Source organism: Callorhinchus milii, unplaced genomic scaffold (assembly GCF_018977255.1).
Source record: "Callorhinchus milii isolate IMCB2004 unplaced genomic scaffold, IMCB_Cmil_1.0 Scaffold16, whole genome shotgun sequence".
Taxonomy (NCBI): domain Eukaryota; kingdom Metazoa; phylum Chordata; class Chondrichthyes; order Chimaeriformes; family Callorhinchidae; genus Callorhinchus; species Callorhinchus milii.
The window spans coordinates 8,738,204-8,761,378 of NW_024704757.1; the positions used below are offsets into that span (position 1 = coordinate 8,738,204).

A 23,175-nucleotide genomic window follows, 5' to 3' on the forward strand; every position below is an offset into this window, starting at 1 on the left:
ACAAAATGTCTGTCTGTGTGTCAATCTACATTCCTTATTGGATCCTTTGGTTGCAAGCAAAGCTGCAACGGGTACAGCTAGTTATGAATATACAAAGGTACAAATTACCACCATAACTACTACACTTCTTGAGTCTTTAGATTTAACTGTGATCATTTGGACTGTGTTTTTACAACTAAAATTATTTCTTAAACTAGCAATTGTTTGCTCTCCAATAATCACTCACTGAGAAACTCCCTTTGGAAAACCAGGATAGAAAACTTAGAAAACATCATTATAAGCTGCAGAAGCAACATGTTAAATTTCTTAGTGTGTGGTCATTTAATTATGTACCTAGTGCTGCAATTTATTCACTTTTGAGATATTCAAAAGGAAATTTTATGAATCCCTGACTGAACAGAGAATGGAGGTTTCAGTCATGAAAACTATTGTGCAACAAGAGTGGGATTCTTGAGAGGAAGTTAGATAAACTGGAGTCCGGTAGCTCAGTGGTTAGAGCACTCGCCTCGCATGCGAGAGATCTGGGTTCGATTCCTGGCAGGGCGAAACCTTGGACAAGTTTCCTTACTCCATATGCCTGATAATTCTCAAGAAAAAAAACAATAATAAAATTGGTCGCGTCGATCCACAACTGTTTGTGGGACACTGCTGTACACAATTGCCTGCTGCGTTTTGCTCACAAGTATATAGTCAATTCACTTTACAGTATATTCTGTGAAGTGCTTTGAGACGTCCAGAAGACGTGAAAAGCACTATATCAAATGCAAGGATTATTATTAAAAATTAAATATCATTTTTTTCTCATTCCTACATTCATATGATGTACTTGTAGATCTATCTACATGCAGGCAGATAAAATGTAGAATTTTATGAAATGGTTTACAAAGTTAATTATTTGTTTTATCTTTACACAGAGGATAGCCATTTACAGAGATCTACTTCTGTTGCAACTGGACTAAATATGGTTCAACGACCAAAGGTGAAAACCATCTTCCCACACAATGCAGGAAATAACAAGACAATGCTGAGCTTTTCAGAAGGTGATGTTCTCACCCTCCTTATACCAGAGGAAAAAGATGGCTGGCTATATGGAGAGCACGACATTACAAAAATGTGAGTCGCTCTGTTTTTACTTGACATTAAATTTGTCTTAACGATTTTATTAAGTAGAACGGCATACACTTCATTAGCATTTACAGTGCACTGTCATGAGTTAATATAAAAGTAATTTGATTGTAATGCAAATATGTTTTTAGAACTGCATTAGTTTTACAGATAACATTCTTAACTTCTGAGATGTAAAACTGACCTACTTGAATGCTGTTTTTTAAAACTTTCTTAATACGACTAAAAATCAGTGGAATTTTCAGAATAATCATTGTCAACTTAAAAACCCTACAAAAAGTTTTGAGGCTATGCAATGTGACGTAGCCTTAAACTATCAATGATTTTTAACTGCTGTATTCAGGAACTATTTCACTCTAAAGTCCTGTACCTGCCCTCACCAAGTTGATAGACTGGACCCACCGAGAAGGATACTCAGAAAAAGATTTAGCAATTACTCAATGCTTATCACAATGCTTTCTTTTATCACCCAATAGAGACTTGAATAGTTTATTTGCAGATATGTGCGCTAAAACAAAGTATGAAAGAAGCCAGTGGTATTATGAGTATGAATTTGGGTATGACTTCAGGTAATTTTGAGGTCTGTATTACCATCTTACAAGCAAAATTTAAAAAATGCAATGCAAAACATTTGGACATAAACAGGAATACTTGAAATTAATGGAAGGGCCTAATTTTGTACATATCTGAATTCTTTTTGTAAACTTCAGTTTTAGAATTTCACATGATCTGGGAATCTATGATTTATTTATATTTACATAATGCTTTCTAAAGGTGATTGAAGTTGTGTAAACACCAGACGAAAATGGCTTGCAGGGACAACCGGGGAAATGCATATATGAAAAGCATTTCTTGATTAATAGAATAGAATTTGTGGAAATCTTCAGATATTCCAAATGTGCATTTACAATGGCATTTAACTTAATCTAAAAAAAACTGTTTACAATTGTGTTATATTTTAATCTGGTTAATGAGGCATCACTGGTACATGGAGCCACTATTTTTCTGAAATGTGCACATGGGTTCTTCCAACCTCAGCCTAAACTTTAATGGTTTGATGACGGCTTGCAAGTTAGTATTATTTTGAGTCATTATAGTACAGCAAGGCTCCAAAGTTTCTTTTAAGTAATTGGCAAATGCCAATGTGCAAGGGCGTACTCACCCGGGACAGAGCTCAAGGCATCTTTGCAACTTCCTAAAGTTTCTATTTGAATGTTGCGAGGCACAAAATTGCTTTGTAAAAATGGTATTTCCATGGTCCGGCAGCAAGGAACCATAACGTTTCTTGAAAGTTTTATTAATTCTGTCTTTTTGTATGATCTTCAATCTAACTCCTGAATTTACTCAGCTCTTTTTTTCAAAACAAGTTAATATCAAATGGGACTCTGTTTTGCTAATCCTTTTGTGGGCATATTTCTTGCTTGCTTGAAGCTCATTATTTTATACTTTTATCTCTAGTTCTTGATTGACCATCCAAGTGAAAATGGTGTGATCCTGTTCATAATTCCGATACACCAATTAAGAATCAATACCTTCACCTTGCTCCCTCTCTTGCCTCTTTCAATGAACGACTCAAGACCCTCCTTTTCGACCGTGCTTTCAGCCTCTCTCCTATCCCCCTACCCTCCCTCATCCCAACCCTGCCATTCCTCATTCCAGCCCTGCCCCCCCCCCCCCCCCCCCCCCCCATGCTCGAGTCCTGATCTCCAACTGTTCAGCATCTTGGGATGTCCTCCCGACGTGAAAAGCACTTCACAAATAGGACTTCTAAGATATTTTTCACGTTTTTGGTACGATAATGTAGTGGAATTAACTATCAGGTATTTTCTGTGGAGCATTCAGTGTCAGTTGGAGATGCATGCACTCCATGGTTAGAATAGAAGTTGAGACTCTGAGGTATTAATTGATTATTTGTTAGCCTCCCAGGCCCTAGACATAGTACAGTGGAGAACTGCAAGGCTGTATTGCATAGCTAACCAACAACTTGATGGAATTGGACGGAGGAGCAGAAGTTGATATCTTGGAAGGCAGAGATTACGTTTCACCTACAAAATATTCAGTTATTCCACTTTACAGTATATTCTGTGGAGCGTTTTGAGACGTCTCAACGATGTGTTCAAGTGTTATTCCAAATGCAAGTATTATTATTAAATAGTCTAAAGGGCCATCCTTCTTCAAACCCAATTGTGACATTTATAATATTGGATATCTGTCTGTAAATTACTGGTAGTTATCCAATTTTGGAGGTCTGATTGCTAACCTAAACTACCCAAACTTTAGGCATGGTTTCTGACTTAATTTGAACCCCAATCCAAAGGATTGTGGTCCTGCAATTTACAAACAACAATACCGTATCTTTTGTTAATTCCTTTTACATTAAGGATTAAAGAATTCCAGAGGCCCTGATCTCTTGTTGATGTTTTAAGAATCCAATGATTGTTGTAATACTAAAGGGATTATTGTAATCTTTAGCTTCAAGGTACAGACTATAAATGGCCCTTTTTATTAATGCTTATAAGTAAAAGTTCTTACAAATCTAAATTTTTGTTTTGAGAAACTAACAGTAATCACAAGGTAATTTCAACAAACTTGCCAAGATATTCTTGTTAGTAGCAGAATAAACCCTAGATCTTATTGGAAATGCATGATATTTAAAAAAATGCAAACCAAAATTAACAAGTTATTGCTCTAAAGGAACACTGCATTCCAAATCTCAAATTGGGCCATAATTTTTTTTTCTGAAAATGTTTATAACTTGGAATTCAGGTCCTGTGTTCATAGTTTATAATTAAGAGTACATGCAGAACAATCCCATTATAACTGTTTCCCCCTCTTCTCAACCCCTCCCCCCCCCCACCCCCCCCCCCCCCCATTTCAGCATGGTTTAGATGTGGACTCGCAATAACTGAAAGCACGGTTCATCTAGCTTCTGCCACTGACTGACTTATATTCTTACAGATGAAAAATATTCAACTTGTATTATTAAAAAACTGTATTTGTGAAATATTTACCCTTGTTTCATTTATTATTGTCAGTGATATCTGCAGTGTATTGGTGTTCCAAGTCTAATCTCAGTGTGCCTCTTTCTTAGGAGAGGGTGGTTTCCATCTTCCTACACCAGGACTCTAGAAGGCATTCGAGATCAGTCACCTGCACATAGGTAAAGCATTTTAACGCAGTCGTGGTTTTAAACAAACACTCAGAATTGGTGACTTTCTCGCATGCGTTTTTAATAATTGAGACTTTGGAAGAGCAGAAGTATTTGTTTCAAGTTCATACAAATGTTCCCTGCCACTACTCATTAGATTTATTGCTAGCACAAACAATGGTCCTTGCGGTTGTTCCTAAGTCCTATGGAAAATGAAAATTCATATCAATCAGTACTGTTTGTACAGAATATTTTCTGATTATTTTTACTGATACACATGTATTGCAATCATTTTCTCTTTATCAGTAAACTTAGTCACATAACTAGATTTTTAAAAAGTATCTGCACTATTTTCAAATGTACTCTTATTTTTATGTTTGAAAAATGAGGATGAAGGAATCTTTTATATCTCATCCTCAATCATGACTCAGATGTATAGTTTGTTGAGGCTTAAAATAACCCCTGGGCAATCTTACATAATGGTCTTGTGACCTTGTGCCTTGGATTCTGGATCCTGCACCTGCTGTGCAGCTGGCTGCTATTATTTATATGAAATGGATTATATATACTAACCTTTTTCATTCCCTTCCCCCCCCCATACTACCTTGTGAATGTAAAGGAAATTCAAAGGATTCAGAATGGAGATTAAAGTTCTGAGTCGCTGACATGTGCTACCTGTGTGATCTGCCCCCACTCCTCTCAGTACCACTCTGAAATTGCCCAGTAGGAAGTTGGTCGTCAACTCTTCTAAAGGATAGAAGGATATAGGGATAAGGCGGGCAGATGGAGTTAGGTTAGAAGATCAGCAATGATCTTATTGAATGGCGGGGCAGTCTTGAGGGGCCGAATGGCCTACTCCTCCTAATTCCTATGTTCCTATGTTCACTATGTTTCGTAGTTGAGTGTACTTGTCTGCAATGGTTGTGCTATTAAAGTTATCCAAACCAAAGTGAAAGGAGATGCTATTGGACTAAGAGTAATGTGCCGTTGTACACTTCCCTATTGTCAAGTGATTCCGAGGACCATACCAGGCCAATTCAAAGCATTTATTTCTGTTAATGTTAAGACATACATGGTTCCTCTTGATCAGTAACCACTGGAGTGAACTAACTGAGGAGCTGGCAGGTCCTGGAGATTTTTAAAGCCAGACAAGGATTTTTCAAGCTAGAACAAATTTACAATAGAAGTATTTTCCTAGATTTTCTTTCCATATTCAATTTGTTTCTAATCATTTGATACTTAAAACAAACTGTTAAGTGAGACATCCTCTATCTAAACCTGAAATCTTTAGGCATCTGCTATATTTGCATTAGAGAAGAAAAGCATTGACAGAGGCCTGGGGCAGTTTATTTAGGAAGATTTGTTGAAGACTGGTTCCTTATATAAATAGATTCAATTTAAATAAATGGCGGTGTGGAACGTTTAAGTATTATATGCCCAAACTGAAGGGCTAAACAAATGTCAGAAATGTCGATATTGAACCTGCTGGTTTGCATTCAGTAATGGAACAGTATTCATTTAAACAATAGCAACATCTTGAATAACATTTAAGTATATGAATAGAGTATTTAAATACTAGAGAGATTGCATTCTTGGATACTTTGCTTCAGGGAACCTTACGCTGTGATTCTCCAGCCCAAAGAAACCTATTTTGTGAGAGTTGGCAGAAGTGGAATTAGTCGGTTTCAGATTTGATAGCTGGGTGTGAACAGTTTTTCACTGAATTTACAACATTTTATGTTAGTCTTTGGAATAAAGAAATTCAGTAAATTCTGCTTCTTAATATCACAGTTTAATGTTCTTGAAGAAAATGGAGGAAGGTGCCAATAGAATCCAGAACAGGGGAACAGCAAGATTGTTAATCTTCTGGCTTCTGGACATTGTAGGTGGTTCTGAACCTGTGTCATGTGTTTTTGTAGTTATTCATTACCTTTAGCCAACCTCTTAACTAATCCCAATATGCTGCATGATTGATATAATTACGTTGTGGACCAATTTAAAAACTACAAACTTCTGAAGCAATAATTACAAGCATAGACATGGTCATGCTTTAAAAATTACCCTACTTCCTGCGTTCTCTAATTTTGTGCATTCCACTGAATCTGATTACAGCTTAAGAAATGTTGAACAAACATAATACATTAAACTTGGACAAAATGTAAACACAGTTTAAAAATATATAAACTTCATTACTGAACCGTGAAGCAGTCTGATGATTTGAATTAAATAAAGTAAAATAATATTCTGTTAAAAACACAAAAGACTCTTAAGAATATAGGTTACGGAATTTAGAAAGCACAGCTGCTTTTTAAAATTGGTCATTCATTTCATGACTGTATGTGGGATATTGCTGTGCATGTGCCATATTCGCTTACAAAATGCACAGTAACTGCACTTTATTGTAAATCTTGTGAAGCACTTTGAGGTCAAAATGGGGGAGATATTAAGTGGGGTGCCTCAGGGATCTGTACTGGGATCCTTCCTGTTACCTCGATATATTAATGACCTGGATTCACAGTCTCAGGATAAGATAGTTAAATTTATATTATTGAATCGGGGGATAAAGCAAAAGTCCTACAAAGAGAGCTTGATAGGGTGTACACATGAGCCAATGCCTGGTAAATGAAGGTGAACAGGATGAGGGATTATAATGCTTAATCAGTTGTTGGGATACCAATATATCATTGTCAGGCGGTAATATATAATAATCCTTGCATTTGATATAGTGCTTATCACGTCATTGAGCTGTCTCAAAGTGTTTCGCAAAATATATTGTAATAATAATAATCCTTGCATTTGATATAGCACTTTTCACATCTTCTAGACGTCCAAAGCACTTCACAGAATATACTGTAAAGTGAATTGACTGTATATTTGTGGGCGAACGCGGCAGCCAATTGCACATAACAATGTCCCACAAGCTGTCATAGATTGAAAATAACCAATTTATTATTTTTTTGGGAGGGATTATTATTATTAGGCGTGTGGAGTAAGGAAACTTGCCTAAGGTTTCGCCCTGCCTGGAATTGAACTCTGGTCTCTCGCTTGCAAAGCGAGTGCTCTAACCACTGAGCTACAGGACTCCATTGTAAAGTGAATTAACTATTTTGCGGGCGAAACGCGGCAGCCAATTACTAATAGCAGTGTCACACAAACCGTCATAGATTGAGTGACCACATTATTTATATATAATATGTATGTATGTATAACTTTTTTTTTTTGGAGTGATCATTACCCCTGAAAGAGATCCACCAATCGACTAACAACTAGGCTCCTACTTATAGCTAGGTAAACAGAGGCATTTGGAGTAAGCAAATTTGCCTATGGTTTGGCTCCACCTGCAAATCGAACCGAGGTCCTTTCGCTTAATCTTAGTCAGCAGTGATGGGATATAAGTGGGTGGGTATTCTGGATCAGATGGGGCAAAGGGCCTTCTACATCTAGACCAATCTTGTGAGATGTTCTCGTGATGTGAAAGGTGCTCTATCAAATGTAATTATTATTTTATTAAAGTAATCTCATTGTAGGAGTCATAAACTGATGACTTGCACTTTAGCCATACAGTACATAAAGCTTGCCAGAACAATGCGTCTCTTGTTACACCTGTGTTTAAAGTCCTCCTGATCCCAACCACCAACTTGGGTCTGGATCCTGATTGACTAGCGCTTTGGGACTATACAAATGTAATTTGTTGTAAACTATTGAATTTAGGAGCAAGGAAATTTGTTTGTGACTCCTTCTCAATCAAAGAAAACTTTCAGAACCAATAATATATTTGGTTATGAGGGAGGTTTGTATTTTCTGGAGGCAACAGAGTTGAGGTTACCCTGAATTTCTGATAGTTTTGAATGTTGCATGTTAGTTTTCTCTGCTAATGCACTTGACTCCATTTGGCTGCCTCATAATACTATCAAAGGTAATTTAATTACCCTTGATTTAATTATCCTCACCCTTGTATTCAAGTCCCTGCACTCCTCTGCACCCCCCGACCTCTCTGACCTCCTCTCTCCTCAAAACAGTACCCGTTGCCTTCGTTCCTCTGGGTCTGGCCTCCTCCTCGCCCCTGAGTCTTCCGCTCCACCCTCAGCGGCCGTGCCTTCAGCCACTATGACCCAAGGCTCTGGAACTGTCTTCCTCACTCCCTTCGTCTCGCTCCCTCCCTTCCCATTTTCAGGACTCTGATGAAGACCTTTCTTCGACCGCGCCTTTGTTCACCTTCCTCCCGCTCCCCCTGGCTCGGTCCTGGGATCCGTTACTGTAAAGCGCTCTGAGTAGAGTTATTGTCTGAATTTTATTAACCAGTAAGGGACAGAGTTTGTCTAATGAGTGTTTTGAACTCCTCTTTGATTTCTTTATTAATGTATCTTCTTAAACTCGTTCACTTTTTGCTGAATCTTGAGTCAGTTCCAATAGTCTGAGCGGGCTAGGGAGTGGTTCCAGATACAGTGTTGCACCGCTGTTGAAATTTTGTTTTCATAGGTTCATGCCAGGGTGATGTATTGGGTGCGTTCAGTAATTTGCATTTGTCATTTCTATGCACTTATCTTGTAATGTTTATTGAAGGTTGTCCAAGCAGTGACTTATTAGGAGCATAAATCAACCTCGCAAATATCCTTTTGGTTGGAAATACATGTCTTCGTATTGCCTTTAAAATACTAGTACATGTCTACATTTATAAATTTGTGTTTGCATTTTTGACATTGTAATTATTATGCTAATTTGTGTAGAAAATGGTCTCCTGTTTATGAAAACACATCTTAAAAGCATTTCCTTTACATCCTGCACAATTAGTAAATGTTCATAAACTTTCCCTCCCATCCTGACTTAATGCACTGAACAGTCTGTTTCTGTGCTCTTAAGATTCTAAGTTACTGTATACATTCTATGAAAAGCTGGCATGTACACAATGAATGAAAGCTGTTATGACAACTGTTAACTTCACATTACTCATAGATTAAGGACTTCATCTGACTTTAGAAATGAATCAGTTCTCATTATGTAGCAGACAACAAATAAGGAAAAAATACATAGTAACCTGTTAATGAATCACCGTCTAAGGGTGGGGTAAAGTCATCATTAGGGCAGAGGAGAGTGAACTTTACTCTGCAGTTGCTATGAGTGCTTGACAGTGACATAAGGAACTTAAGAAGGCAAACTCCTTTTCTCCAGTGCAGTACACTAGGCCTCGGGCTTCTCGTGCTGTTTCCTCAACGCTGCTACTGTGGGTGGAGTGGGCATCAGTTGCACATGCGCGGTGCGTGGAGTGGGTGGAAAATTGACTTTGCCTGGTGCCCATGGCCTAATCTGAGCTCCTGCGGCCAATTCTTGGTAAGTGCTGTAAAGATGCCACCACAGAAGGAATCGTCCTTACATGAGAGAGTGGACTTCATCAAAAACAGTGAGGGCAAAAGTCACAGACAGTTAGCTGTTATCTATGGCATTGGCAGAACACAAGTTGGATGCGTTCTCAAAAAGAAAGCTGAATACATGACAGCTTTTGTTTTAAATGTGGCATGCCTTTATTTTAATGAGATTGTAAAAGTATGGTTGTTGAATGTTCATCACACTTGCCCTTTACCAATGTCCTTAACATTACATCAGTGACCTGAATCACCCGACCGGTTTCAGTAATCAGGTCAGATGACAAAGTAGGTCACTTTTGCCCAGTTACTTGAGTGACAGGATTAGTGAGGTTCTATTGTATTAATTCTATTATAGGATTGTACTATATTAAGTAAATACCAAGTAAATATTAATACTTAATTGTGAATACAAAAAATCATAGTCAACCACCAAGTATGACTCTGAAGCATCATAGTAATCTTGTTTCTGTTAATTAATCCATACTTATTATGATTTGAAAAAAATGAATTGAAACCGGTAATCCTAAACAATCAGTGTATTTTTTCTACTGACTAGAAGACTAATAATATGGTCACCCTAGGGTTATAACTGTGCATACTGTGTTGCATCTGATAACTTTCTTTAAAATCTCTGTCGGTCACCTAATTGTCATGTCAACGTGTAGATGGAGTCCAGTCTCACCAGAGGAAAGAACACCCAACTACACTCAGGAAGAGAGGCAGACCTGAACAAGCTATTCAGAAAAAAAAGTCTGAAATCATTGGCAAATCTTCCAATTTAGCCTACTCCAGCCTTTGATGCTAAATGATTAATGACAGCAGGAAAATATTTTAACAGAAGGGTAGCTGTTAATACCAGGTATAAATCACTCCGACCACTAAAAGGAAAACACAGGAAAATGTGTTTCAAAAAGGGGTGTATTCAATACTTCGCAGTATTTGAATGTTTTGAATTTCTTTTTAAATTAAACTTTCATTTAATTGGGGCCTTAGTTTCTGGGAAAGCGGTACAAAGAAGCATTTCATTGTCGAGTAGAAAATCTAAAACTGACATTACTATGTCAAAATAGAAGCTCCAGAAACAGTAAATTGGGAATCAATAGAGCTTTTATGTTAAAAGCTATCAATATCTTTTGAGAGGAATTTTATCCTTGTGTTCATTGGGAATAAGATTAAGAATGTCCTAAATAAGTTCACTTGAGATCAAATGAAGTATTGAATTTGCTAGAATATGGTTTATGTGTTCACCAGAGACTGATTGTTGAGTGCACCAGGCTGTTCAGAAGAACTTTGTAGAACTAGTCTTGCTCTCCCTGTACAGCACTCTGAATGCACACTAAAATACACCATTATCTATTCAAGTCATAAATAGAATTTTAACAGCTTAAACCTTGGGAATTGGAGATTACTTGTGCACAGATCACAAATTGCAACCAACAATGCAGTTTTACATATTTAAACTAGTATAGTGGTAGTGGTCTCGCCTCTTGAGTCACAAGTACTGGGTTCAAGCCTACATCGGGATTTGGAATCTCATAGTCTAATATGACACAATAATGGGGAGGTGTTGCATTGTCAGAGATGCTGTCCTTTGGATTAGATGTTAAACAGAGATCCCGTCTACCTGTTCAAGTGGACATTAAAGATCCCTTGGCACTATTCGAAAAGAAAAGAAAGTTTCTTCCAGTGTCCTGGCCAACAATTCCCCAAATAAAATTGATCATTCATTCTATGGCTGTTTGTGGGACATTGCTGTATACAAACTGGCTGCTTCATTCGCCCTACAAAATACAGAGACAATTCACTTTACAGTATATCCTGTGAAGTGCTTTGAGACATATTGATGACGTGATCAGGCACTATACCAAATGCAAAGATTGTTATTATGTTGCATAATTGCTTCATTGTTGCCCTTTTTAATGGTAACCTGCCACTGAAACCGCAGAACAATTTTGGGTATCGGCAGAATACAGTATTTTACAATCAAAAAAAAATTCAGTTTGAGTATTTGAAATTGTTTTTGAATTTATTCCTCCATTTCAAAACAATCATAAAAATTACAGTATCTGTAAATAACTTTTTGAGTACAGCCACTCTAATTCGTTGAATCTCTACTCTTTCTCTCATAGGCAAAATTCCATTACATTTTATTAAGTAGTATCTTTAGGGTAGTAATGAAACTGGATGTTTTTCATAATTTTGAAAATAATCTTGATTAAACTATGTGCCCTGCCATCCCACCCAAGCTGCTCCTTTAGCAGTACCTAATTTTTTTTGTATCTAGAATATTAACTTAGTGTAATGGTCCACGACTAATAAGTAATCAAGTCAAGGACTTTCATCTCCTGAGTATGAAACTACTAATAGATAATTAGATAATTTCACCCACAAAATATACAGTCAATTCGCTTCTATGAAGTGCTTTCAGACATCTTGAAGATGTGATAAGTGCTATATCAAATGCAAGGATTATTATAATCATGAAGTAGATATTAGTTAATGAGGGTGTTGGCTTTAAGTGGATGTTTCCTCAATCTTGGTACATTTAACCCCTTTGCTGTCTTAAACCAATTTTAAAATGTTACACTTAAATCTTAAAATGTGGTGAATCCTGCATTCCAATAATCGGTTTGCTGTAATATGTTACTTATGCTCAAGATTAGAGTTCATAATCTCTAAACCACTCAAACTTTGATTTTCCAGTTTGCTATCTCAACCATTCAGTGATTGCAGCTTTGAGCGAACATAGCTCCCAATATAATTAACAGATCAAAGGCAATGTGTTAAGATAACTTCACCATAACTGGAACTTCATCCAATACTGAGAAATTCTGCACATATTCAAAAGGTCTGTTGAAAGGTTAAATTGATATTCTTTGTGTTTTTGTTGTAACAGAGTGTTCAAATAACAGTGCAAATGACAAGGAAGGGGAAGGGTTCCTGAAATGTGTGCAGGATAATTTTTTGGATCAGTTTGCTTCCAGCCCAACGAGGAAGGAAGCAATCCTGGATCTGGTTCTGGGGAATAAAAGGGGCAAGTGGGTTTCAGTCGGAGAGCATCTGGACAACAATGATCACAACACCATTAGGTTTAGAGTACTTATGGAAGGGAAATGAACAATCGAAGGTGAAGATACTCAACTGGAAGAGAACTAATTTCAGTGAGTTTAAAAACGGTGGACTGGAAAGAAAGATTGGCAGGTAAAACAGCTAACAAGCAATGGGAAGCCTTCAAGGAGGAGATAGTTTGGGGACAGAACAATTAAATTCGCACAAAGGGGAAAAGAAGGGCATACAAACCTCCCTGGATGACTAAGGAAATTGGGATTAAAATAAAACAGAAAAAGAGGTTCATGATAAATGTCAGGTCCAAAATACAGAAAATAATCAAATACAATATAAAAAGTACAGAGAAGAACCGAAAAGGGAAATAAGAGGATTGTATGATTGTAAGATAAAAGATTAGCAGGTAACATAGAGAGAACCCTAAGGTATTTTATAGGCATATAAAGAATAAAAGGTTAGTCAAAGGTAGGGTGGGACCAATTGGGGGCCAAGGAGGAAATCTTCTTGTGGAGGCAGAGGGCATGGCTGACGGACTGAATGAGTACTTTACTTCTGTCTTCACAAAATAAGAGGATGCAGCGAATGCCACAGTATCGGTGGAGAGGCTGGAGAAATTGGATAGGAAAAAAATGAACAACGAGGAGGTACTAAAAAGCTTAGCAGCGCTCAAGGTTGATAAGTCACCCGGTCCGTACAGGATGCATCCTAGGTTATTAAGGGAAGTAAGGGTGGAAATAGCAGAGGCTCTGGCCACGTTCTTTCAATCCTCCTTGGACACCAGGGTGGTGCCAGAGGACTGGAGGATTGCAAATGTTACTCGCCTGTACAAACGGGGCAGAAGGATAAACCTGGGAACTACAGGCCAGTAAGTCTAACGTCAGTAATGGGGAAACTTCTAGAGACTATAATCTGGGACAAAATAAAATTTTACTTAGAAGAATATGGGTTAATAAAGGACAGCCAATATGGATGTGTTAAAGGAAAATCGGGTTTAAGAAATCTGATAGTTTTTTGAGGAAACTGATGAAGGTAGTGCAGTTAATGTAGTTTATATGGATTTTCAAAAGGCGTTTGATAAAGTGCCACGTAAGAGACTTGTAAGCAAAATAGAAGCCCACGGTATTAGAGGGACAGTGGCAGCATTGATACAGAACTGGCTGTGGGAAGGAAAGCAGAGAGTTGTGGTGAACAGTTGTTTTTTGACTGGAGGGAAGTGTACAGTGGTGTCCCCCAGGAGACAGTATTGGGACCACTGCTGTTTTTGATGTATAAATAACATGGACTTGGGTATAGGGAGTACAATTTCCAAGTTTGCAGATGATGCTAAGCTACAAAAAGTAGTAAGTGGTGAGGAGGATAGTAGCAGACTGCAAGAGGACATAGACAGACCGGTAAAATGGGCCGACACGTGGCAGATGAAGTTTAATGTGGAGAAATGTGAAGTGATGCATTTTGGAGGAAGAATGAGGAGAGGCGATATAAACTGATGGTACAATCTTAAAGGCGTCAAGGAACAGAGACCTGTGGGTTCATGTAAGTAAATCTTTGAAGGTGGCAGGACAGGTAGATAAAGCTGTTTTAAAAAAGCATACGGCATACTAGACTTTATAAATAGGGGCATAGAATACAAAAGTCAGGAATTATGATGAACCTTTATAAAACACTGATTAGGCCTCAGCCAGAGACTGTGTTCAGTTCTGGGCACCACACTTTAGGAAGAATGTCAAGGCATTGGAGAGGGTGAAAGGAGATTTACCAGGATGGTACCAGGAATGAGGACTTCAGTTATGAGGAGAGGCGAGAGAAGCCAGGATTATTCTCCTTGGAGCAGAGAAGGTTAAGAGGAGACTTAGTCAAAATTACAGGGGGATTCAATAGGGTGGACAAGGAGAAACTATTTCCACTGGTGGGTGGGACACCAATTTAAAATAGTTGTTAAAAGAAACAGAGGGGAGATGAGGAGAAACGTTTTCACAGCGAGTTGTTCAGATCTGGAATGCATTGCTGAAACAAACGGTGATGGAAGCTGATTTGATGAATCTTTTAAGTGAGAAGTAGATAATTATTGACAAGTTTGCAGGGATATGGGGAGAGAGCGGGGCAGTGGGATTCATTTATATAGCTCTTTTCACAGAGCCAGCACAGACGAGATGGGCCGAATGTCCTCCTTCTGTGCTGTATGATTCTATGATATTCCTAGCTTCTACCCCACTTCAGGTGAAGAACCCTGCAAAGAGTAACGTGTTACCTAGGTTTGACTGCTAGCTATCAACTAAAACTGTTATTCGCTGAGTGCATTGCCATGCTGTTTGTTTTGTTGTTCCTTTTTTTCTGGTGGCATGTTAGATCATGTTTTTCAAAATGACCTTTTACTCCAATTTAGAGCTTTAATTACCATGGATTACTTGTTAACCTGGAGTTATATAAGTTGATTTTTGCCTTTGAGAATTCAATAATTCAGCAAATGCATTCTACACCTCTTCTTGAATAAACAGTTTACACCCATTATTTTTTATATGCACAAACATTGCAGTGTTTCATATGTAATGTGCTCACTAGGTTGAGTTTTTCAATGCAAAATGGGTCAATGATATGTAAAAATTCTAGTCATCAAATTTGAATAGGGTCATTTAGAACAGAAGCCAGTAAAAAAGAAGAAAGTATTTTTAAATAACCTTATCAAATAAACATGTTGAAGTGCTTCACAGGTAATTACTGTCGAATAGTGACATTTTTCTGGGAAAATGGGATAGCCATTTGTGCTAGAAAGGTCCCACAAATGTTTTTTTTGGCAGCAAGACTATTTTGGCAGCCTGTATTAAAACACAACACTGCTTAAGAGTATCTAACCAGACTGAGAGCTCCACAGGGATGCCGTTTATACATGAAATCTCCCTGTTTCCTTTTTCTGGATTGGAATATGCACGCTTTCCTCACAAATATTAATTTGCTTTATAAATTTTCCTTTCAATAGTTATCAGCAAACGCCAGCCACCTTCATGTCCTCTGCTCTCTCTGCTCTATTAGGGGTGGGCCTTCAACCATCTGCCTCCACTCTCTGGAACTCCTGGAATTCCTCCAGGAATTCCAGAACCCCTCTCATTTCCTTTCTCCCTCACCTCATTCAAGGTCTGTTTCAAGACTTGCCTCTCTGACCACTCCTTCAATCATCTTTTCCCTTCCCCTTTGGTTATCCAGCCAGCAGTGTGGAGAGCTTTGAAACATCCCTCCAATGTGAATGATAAATATAAATTGCATCATTGTCAGACTTTTGGGTTTCTGTAATTGCATTAAGTTGTGATTTAACAATTGTGTGTACTGTTATGGCATTAATTATTGTACAAAGTTAGTCAAGCAAGAGTCTTTAAACTTTTAAATTACTAACCATATCTCCTGTTTGTAATCCTTACTCGACACAGCAAGTGTGTCTGATAAAATATTTGCACACTGGAGTTTTATTATTTTTATCAGTTATTTTATTTTTATAAATACCTTTGCTGTAAATGCATTTCAGTCTATCAAACTCCAAGATTAACAAACTTCAAAATTTTACAAGTTAGTATGTAATAAAAATAATAAATTTAACATAATTAATGAAGTGGTGTCAGGCTAGAGTTCAAATGAATCAATGCAGTTCAATTTTCTTACCAAACTAAGATTTGATTAGTTAGTATTTTTTAAATGGGAATTAAGAGATATGATACATGTGTGAGGCTTGCTGGACAATATAGGTAAAGGGGGAGGAATTGTCACAGGAGATCACAATCCTATCCTTATACGGTCTATACACTTAGATTTCCAACAAGGATTGCTGGATAGGAATTAAGAATGCTGACTGTTTAATTCCTCCCTCCCTAACTTGGGACTCACACAATTCTTGTGCCCAGAGAACCACTCTGAGTGAGATTAACTAACTCAGTACAGAAAGAGGAACCTTTGTGATCAGCGCCTTGGGACGTCCTCCTGACGTGAAAGGCGCTCTATAAATGGAATCTTGTTGTTGTTGTTGTTGTATGCCTCTACTAACTGGATAAATCTGTTTATGGGGGATATTTTTTGAATTGAAGTTGCAGTGGCTCGCTGTGTTCATACTAATGGGCAATGTTGCATGTCACTGCTGATTACTGGTGCCTGTAGAACTACATTCCAATCTATTGAGAAGTAGTCTGGAGTTGATTGGTTAAGAAATTCTATAGCCAGGACATTATGAGTATTTCATTATCTGACCTGTGGTAACTTTAGACTTGAGCAAATAATTGTTTCAAAATTTAGTGTCGCTTGCGTTACATTCTTGTGCAAAGCAGTACCTTTTACATTTTTTTCTGTTTTTGGTTTAGCCCAGTTCCAGTTCGGAGCATCAGCACTCTGAATCTTGCAGAGAGGTCAAAAGTTGTCCTGCCTCCTCCAGATTACTTGGTCTCATCTGATTCATATCAGAATATGAATCCATCAAAAGGTTCAAAACTGAATTTGTACAACAGTGCCACAAGCCGGGGATTTGCACCCAAGCAGGACAACACAAATTCAGTAAGTACCACTCAAATCAACTGAAGCATTATGTGTTATAATAATAATAATAATAATAAATGATGATGATGATGATAACTGATACTCAGCTGCTCAAAAAATCGTAAATCCATGAATGGATATTCCCCTCTTAAGATTATCAATGTTAATAATAATTATTATCAATGTTGTCCACTAAACGCCATATATGTGTCTTTTATTCATAACTTGTTCACTTGATTTATAGTAAAGGTTCCATCTAACTGCAGTGGGGGCGCTGGGGAAATCAAATGGTCAGTTTGTTGGATTGTTTCTGTTAAGCAGCTCGACTGAAGCATCTTCAAACATTTGATGAAATGCATGTAATTCTATTGACGTGTGCTTTTGACAGTATGCAAACCCAGCGTGGAAGCTGTGACCAGCAGATTTTGTCTTTTTTGTCAGCTATCTGACATGCTTGGAAATCCATCACCTGCTTCAAGTATTCAGATCAGACTGAGTTCCACCTACGCATACCACCTAAATGTGAAAATTTCCCTCTATCTGAAATTGAGTACACAAACATTCCCCTAATCAACTATTTGATGCACATCTACTTTCAGAATGATGGGAGGATCTATACAAGACAATTTGTGACATGTCAGTTACCTTGATATTCTGGAGTTCAAAGTTCATAACAGATTTACTTAACACCAGTTGCTTCATTCGGGTCCTTGTTTAAGAAACAAAGAGATGTGCCTGCAAAACGATTACTGCCCCCAGTGTGCTGAGTGACAGATGAGTTGACCTGAACTCTCCCTCCTTGTGGCAGCTTTCTCTTTTACTACAAACGTATTCAAACTCAGTTTGATAGTTACTGATTTGTTCTGTTAACTATGTGAGCTCAATAAATGCAAGAGTGTACCTAAGAGTTACAGCATAAATTTACATTTATATCGTGACTTTCAAGTCGGGAAGACGCCCACTTGGCACTTGAGCTGGGATGGGAGTCAGGTGGAGAGGGAATGACCAAAGGTGCAGTCAAACAGGAAGGCCTTAACACAGAGCTTGAAAGACATGAAGGAAGGGGCGATTTGGAACTCTGAGATGAGTTCCAGAGAGGGGGGCCAGATAGGCTGAAGATAGGCAGGTAAGGCAGAAGATATGAAGGAGGCCATTGCTCGCTGACTGAATGGAATAGCCAGTTTGGTACAATGGGTTTCAAACCTTAGCACTATCCTTATTTCACATTTACCTGAATATAGATAAGCGCTTTGAGATGTGAAAAGCGTTATTATTATTATATAATAATCCTTGCATTTGATATAGCGCTTTTCAGGTATTCTAGACGTCCCAAAGCGCTTCACAGAATATACTGTAAAGTGAATTGACGGTATATTTTGTGGGCAAAACGCGGCAGCCAATTGCGCCCAGCAGTGTCCCACAAACAGTCGTTATTATTGTAGGTTTTTTTTGAGAGTTGATTATCAGGCTTGTGGAGTAAGGAAACTTGCCGAAGGTTTTGGGAATGAACCCAGAACTCTCGCATGTGTGGCGAGTGCTCTAACCAATGAGGTACAGGAGTCCAGTCAAATGCAAGGATTATTATTATATAATTTATCAAATTGGTCACTGAGCAAGAAATTTAATCTACTGCTGAGGCTCACTTTTTTAAAAATCAAGATTATGATTTTCTGCTCCTTTAGTACTGACTATTAGCTGGTGCCCAAGAGAATACTGTTCTGCGCACTGTTGACACCAAAACTATAAAATATGGGTTGTGTTTCAATGGCTTTTATGGCCTCTCATGGTTATAATTAGAAACAGCAGCTGAGCGCTACCTGTGCTATTTTCGGTGCTCTACCTCCAGACTGCAGATGGGAAATATAACAAATGTTTTGTTTGTAGAAGGCAAACAATCTGATTGAAGAATTAGGCTGTGAAATCATCTTGAATTTGTTCCTTTACAAAAGCAATATCAAGCCACACTTTATATTCTTAAAAACGATAATTTTTTTTAAAATAGTGTGGCTTGACCTCACTAAAAAAATGAAAAAGAAATGATTGAAGGCTTAGTTTGACCCAGATATTACGATTGTCAAAGGGTTATGTTAAAATGTTTCTGAAAAAATCTGGTGAAATCTGATCCTCTTGTAATCCAATAAACGTGCATCTTCTTAACATGAATAATGTTGTTACAATGAGCATAACTTCCACTTCTATTGAGGGAGCTTCCCCAGTGGACACAGTGATTTCAATAAAATCAACTGAAATCAATGCTCTTTTGTAACAGCGCCTGAGTAATTGGAAATATTGAGGTGTGGGTGCAACCACACCACGAGCATCACAAAGGAAGTGAGGTAAAGTCAGTGAGTGGGTGAGTTGCCTCTGGCAACTGTGCGGAATGGCATTGTTCCCAGCATCATATCTGCTTTAAGTCTCAGAATATATTGTATGGCACTTGGAGTACTTGTTTAAGATTTGATCTTTTCTTGCCACCCCCTTCCCCCCCCCACCCCACCAAGTTATTTTATTTTGGTTTCCTCAGGCAAATCCGCAACTGTTCCCATTCAGTGTGACCTGATCTCGGGGCATTGCTAAACATCGCCTCGTAAGCAGTTGAAAAGTACAGTACATGATAGTGCCCTGCCTCTGGCTTTATATTAATTTTTCCCCGTTCTCACCAACATTGCCTTGCATCTTCCCTCACTGTAGGCTATTGCATGATGCTGTGCTGCCATGTACCATGTCACCACAATGCAATTGATTTCCTGTAACTTTGCCTCCAGCATAATGACTGAGGAAGCATTCTGTCTTATTGCAGTGACACTCCATTTATTCTAAGGAGGTTTTTTTTCCCTCTTGTTACTTTGATGATTTTGTAAAGTTTGAAGCGTATTATTTAATATTCTTAAATAGTTCCGTAATCCACAGAATACCCACTTTCAATGCAGGTTTTACTTTTCAACTAACAATTGTATCTGTACAACCTCAACACGTTTTAATATCTTAATAGTATTAAGTATACTAGTGGTGATACTAAAAGTTATCCATCAATAGTTCCAATTCCATCAAAGAATTTGAAAATATTTTTAAAAACTAAGGATGGACTCAAGTTTTCAGAATTTGAAGTAAACTTTACTTCTGTTCAAATAATGTAAATGTGCCTAGTTCAACTTTCCTACTGTTTTCAGATGCATGTATATTAACAGCTGTTCTGACCAGTCACAGTTGAATGCCAATAAAACTATAGTGGATGCCAATAACAACTAATTTAAAAAAGCATACTTGATGCCAATAAAAAAAAATTTACTTGAACTTTTATTGAGAAAATGAGATCAGAATCCAAGTTTTTGGATTTTGCTCAAATCATAAAGGATATTTTTTAAATCCCCACTATTCTTGATTTTTTTCAAATACCTGTGCCTTGCAGGTATAAAGGGGGCACCACTCCATGCAGCACGTACTACAGTTTATTCACATTCAGAAAGAGAATGCAATTCCTCAGATATGCTGTAGGTGATGGAAATCTTACCCACACATACAGGAATTCAAGATTTAGACAGGATGCATTGAAATCCACTCTTAAAAAGCAGTAATTGGTGATCGATTGCAAAGGTTACTTGTTAATAGGCAATTTTTTGTGCATGGAACTTGCAGTTTTAACATTTGGATCAATGTGTCCTTTACTGTAATTGTTTCATCATTCCATTAAGGATTTATTGCAATTGAAAAAGAGTGCTTGGCCCAGCAGTCAGTGTACTGCTTGGTAGAGGATTCATGTGACATTAACAGGTAATTCTGGCTGAAATGAGAACCAACCTTCTCCAACATCTTGACACAACTAGTTAATGTTTAATGTCAAAAGGGCATGCAATGTGGGAATAAGTTGCCCAGTTTCTTGCGGCGCATAGCCAGTGGATTCTGTACTTTCGCCCTTTGAATGGCTTTCAATTACACAATGTTCTTTAGGAGTTTTGCATTGTATTTGGTCTTGTTAAAAATGCAGTGTGTGTAGCTTTGATTTATTGTATCTACCAGAGTGTATAATTAACAAGAATACATTTTTTTAGTTATACTCTCTTGTGATATTAAAAAAGTGCAGACAATATTGCCTTAAAAAAAGTTGTCTTNAAAAAAATGTTTCTGCCGAACAATGTAGTTGAAGTATCCAATTGCATTTTTTAATATGCAATATAAAAGAAAATTCAGGTTGATCAAGAAATGTTATGCATAGAAATATTGTATGCAGATTGTTTATTTCCATCCTATCATACAAAATGGATGCTTGGAGGCTAAATGTTTGCTTAAGGGGATAGAATAGAAAATGCAAGGAATGAATAAAAGTAACCAAGCTTTAATGGTGCAGTGTTCCCGATAATTGATGTATCAAACCATCCTTTTCTTTTTGCTAACAATTACTGCGTGACATAGCTGAAATCATTTGAGAGAGACTGGACTGAGGCCATTTCAAGGTTATACTGTAAAACTAGGTGTTGATTTGGGACCACAATCTGGGAAAAGTAGTACTGTACTCTTGAGATTAAGAGTAGAAACTCACATAGTGTTATTCTCACAGCCCATTTGAACCAGTTCTGTATATTGCCTAGTCCATTGCAATCTGACCTAACATTCCTTGCCTCTATCCATATTATTTTACAAGAGGCTGCTTAGGCTTCATTTATATTGTTAAAAAATGTATGGAGGGATGATGCATACTTAAATTGTCTCAATACAACCCCTATAAAATTATTGAATGTGGCAGGGAATCATAATCGTGCATGTCAATGTATACAGCTTCAAATCACAAAAAAAGGTCAGTTCAAAAGGTGCCACCATAGCTGGGTAGAAAAATCATATCTACAGGAGTACGTTAACAATGTGTCTATATTTAGATCTCATCTGACTTTGACAACAGAACACACTGGCCCAAAAATCTGTGAGTGCACTGAATTAGTATTTTAAAAAGGGAGAACAGGACAAATTCCACTGATCATGGCTTACTTCACTTCTGACAATTCCCTGAAAACGAGCAGTTGGAACAATCTATTTAGTGCGCACAATTCTTTTATAGCAAGATTTTTGAACGAGGCTCTTGTTCGATTCCTGATTCCTCTTTGCGTTTAAAATCCAGATTAGGATTCAAGGATCATGCTTGTGCCTTTGGGTAAGAATGCTTTCAGCATTTAGTAGCAGTATTCAAAAAATACAACTGGTTTAACTACACCCTTGAGAGTTATTCGATGGGTACATTTTACAGGAAAGGAAAGCTGCATTTGTAGTGCCTGGAGCGAACCCACTTTGCTACTGGGAAATGGGAAACCAGATTTATTATTGCCCACTGTGTTTCACTTTCAGTTGGGATAAAAACACCCATTTATTTCAGTGTTGTGCAGAATATCAAAATTCTGTGTATAGTTTTGAATATTATTAGACATTTTTAATATTTCTGACTGAACATTCAAAATGTTCCAGTTAACGTTCATGAGAGTTTTGAAAGAAATGATCCCAATGGAATTTGCGTCCACTGTGTTTACTCTGTATGTATTTGCATCACATTGATTCTGACATCCCATTTATAAATCATGTTCGGTAGTAAATTAAGCAGATTTGCCGCTAAAAATAAAATAGAAAGATAACATTATAGGCTAATACATGAGTACTAGTGAATGCATGTATGAGATCCTATCTATAAGATTCCTGATTCCTATACATAGTATCCTTCAAAGGATCTACTGCACTTCTAAAAGTTGAAAATATACCACTGCCTCTTACCCATACAATTCTCAGTGCTCATCAGTCTGTATGGCTTCCTTTTAAACCTGAATTAATTCTATAAATATCTATTTTATCTGTAGTCTTCTAGGCTGGACCATTCCACATTTTCTGTACACAACTTACAGCACTGTTTTCTATTATTTGAAGGAGTAGAAAAACACTTGATAGCTTAGTAATGTAAAAGCTGTCAAGTTAGTTTCTTTGGTGTAT

At 37.5% G+C, this 23,175-nt stretch overlaps 1 protein-coding gene across 1 annotated transcript in view; it reads left to right on the forward strand.

Moving 5' to 3' along the window:
• The window catches only part of LOC103178693 (BAR/IMD domain containing adaptor protein 2 like 1), a 59,359-nt gene that overhangs the window by 33,549 nt on the left and 2,635 nt on the right, over positions 1 to 23,175 (forward strand). The window contains exons 10-12 of the mRNA XM_007893560.2: positions 915 to 1,113; positions 4,217 to 4,285; positions 17,040 to 17,229. Of these exons, the coding sequence (XP_007891751.1) occupies positions 915 to 1,113; positions 4,217 to 4,285; positions 17,040 to 17,229 (458 nt within the window). The remainder of the gene's footprint in view (positions 1 to 914; positions 1,114 to 4,216; positions 4,286 to 17,039; positions 17,230 to 23,175) is intronic.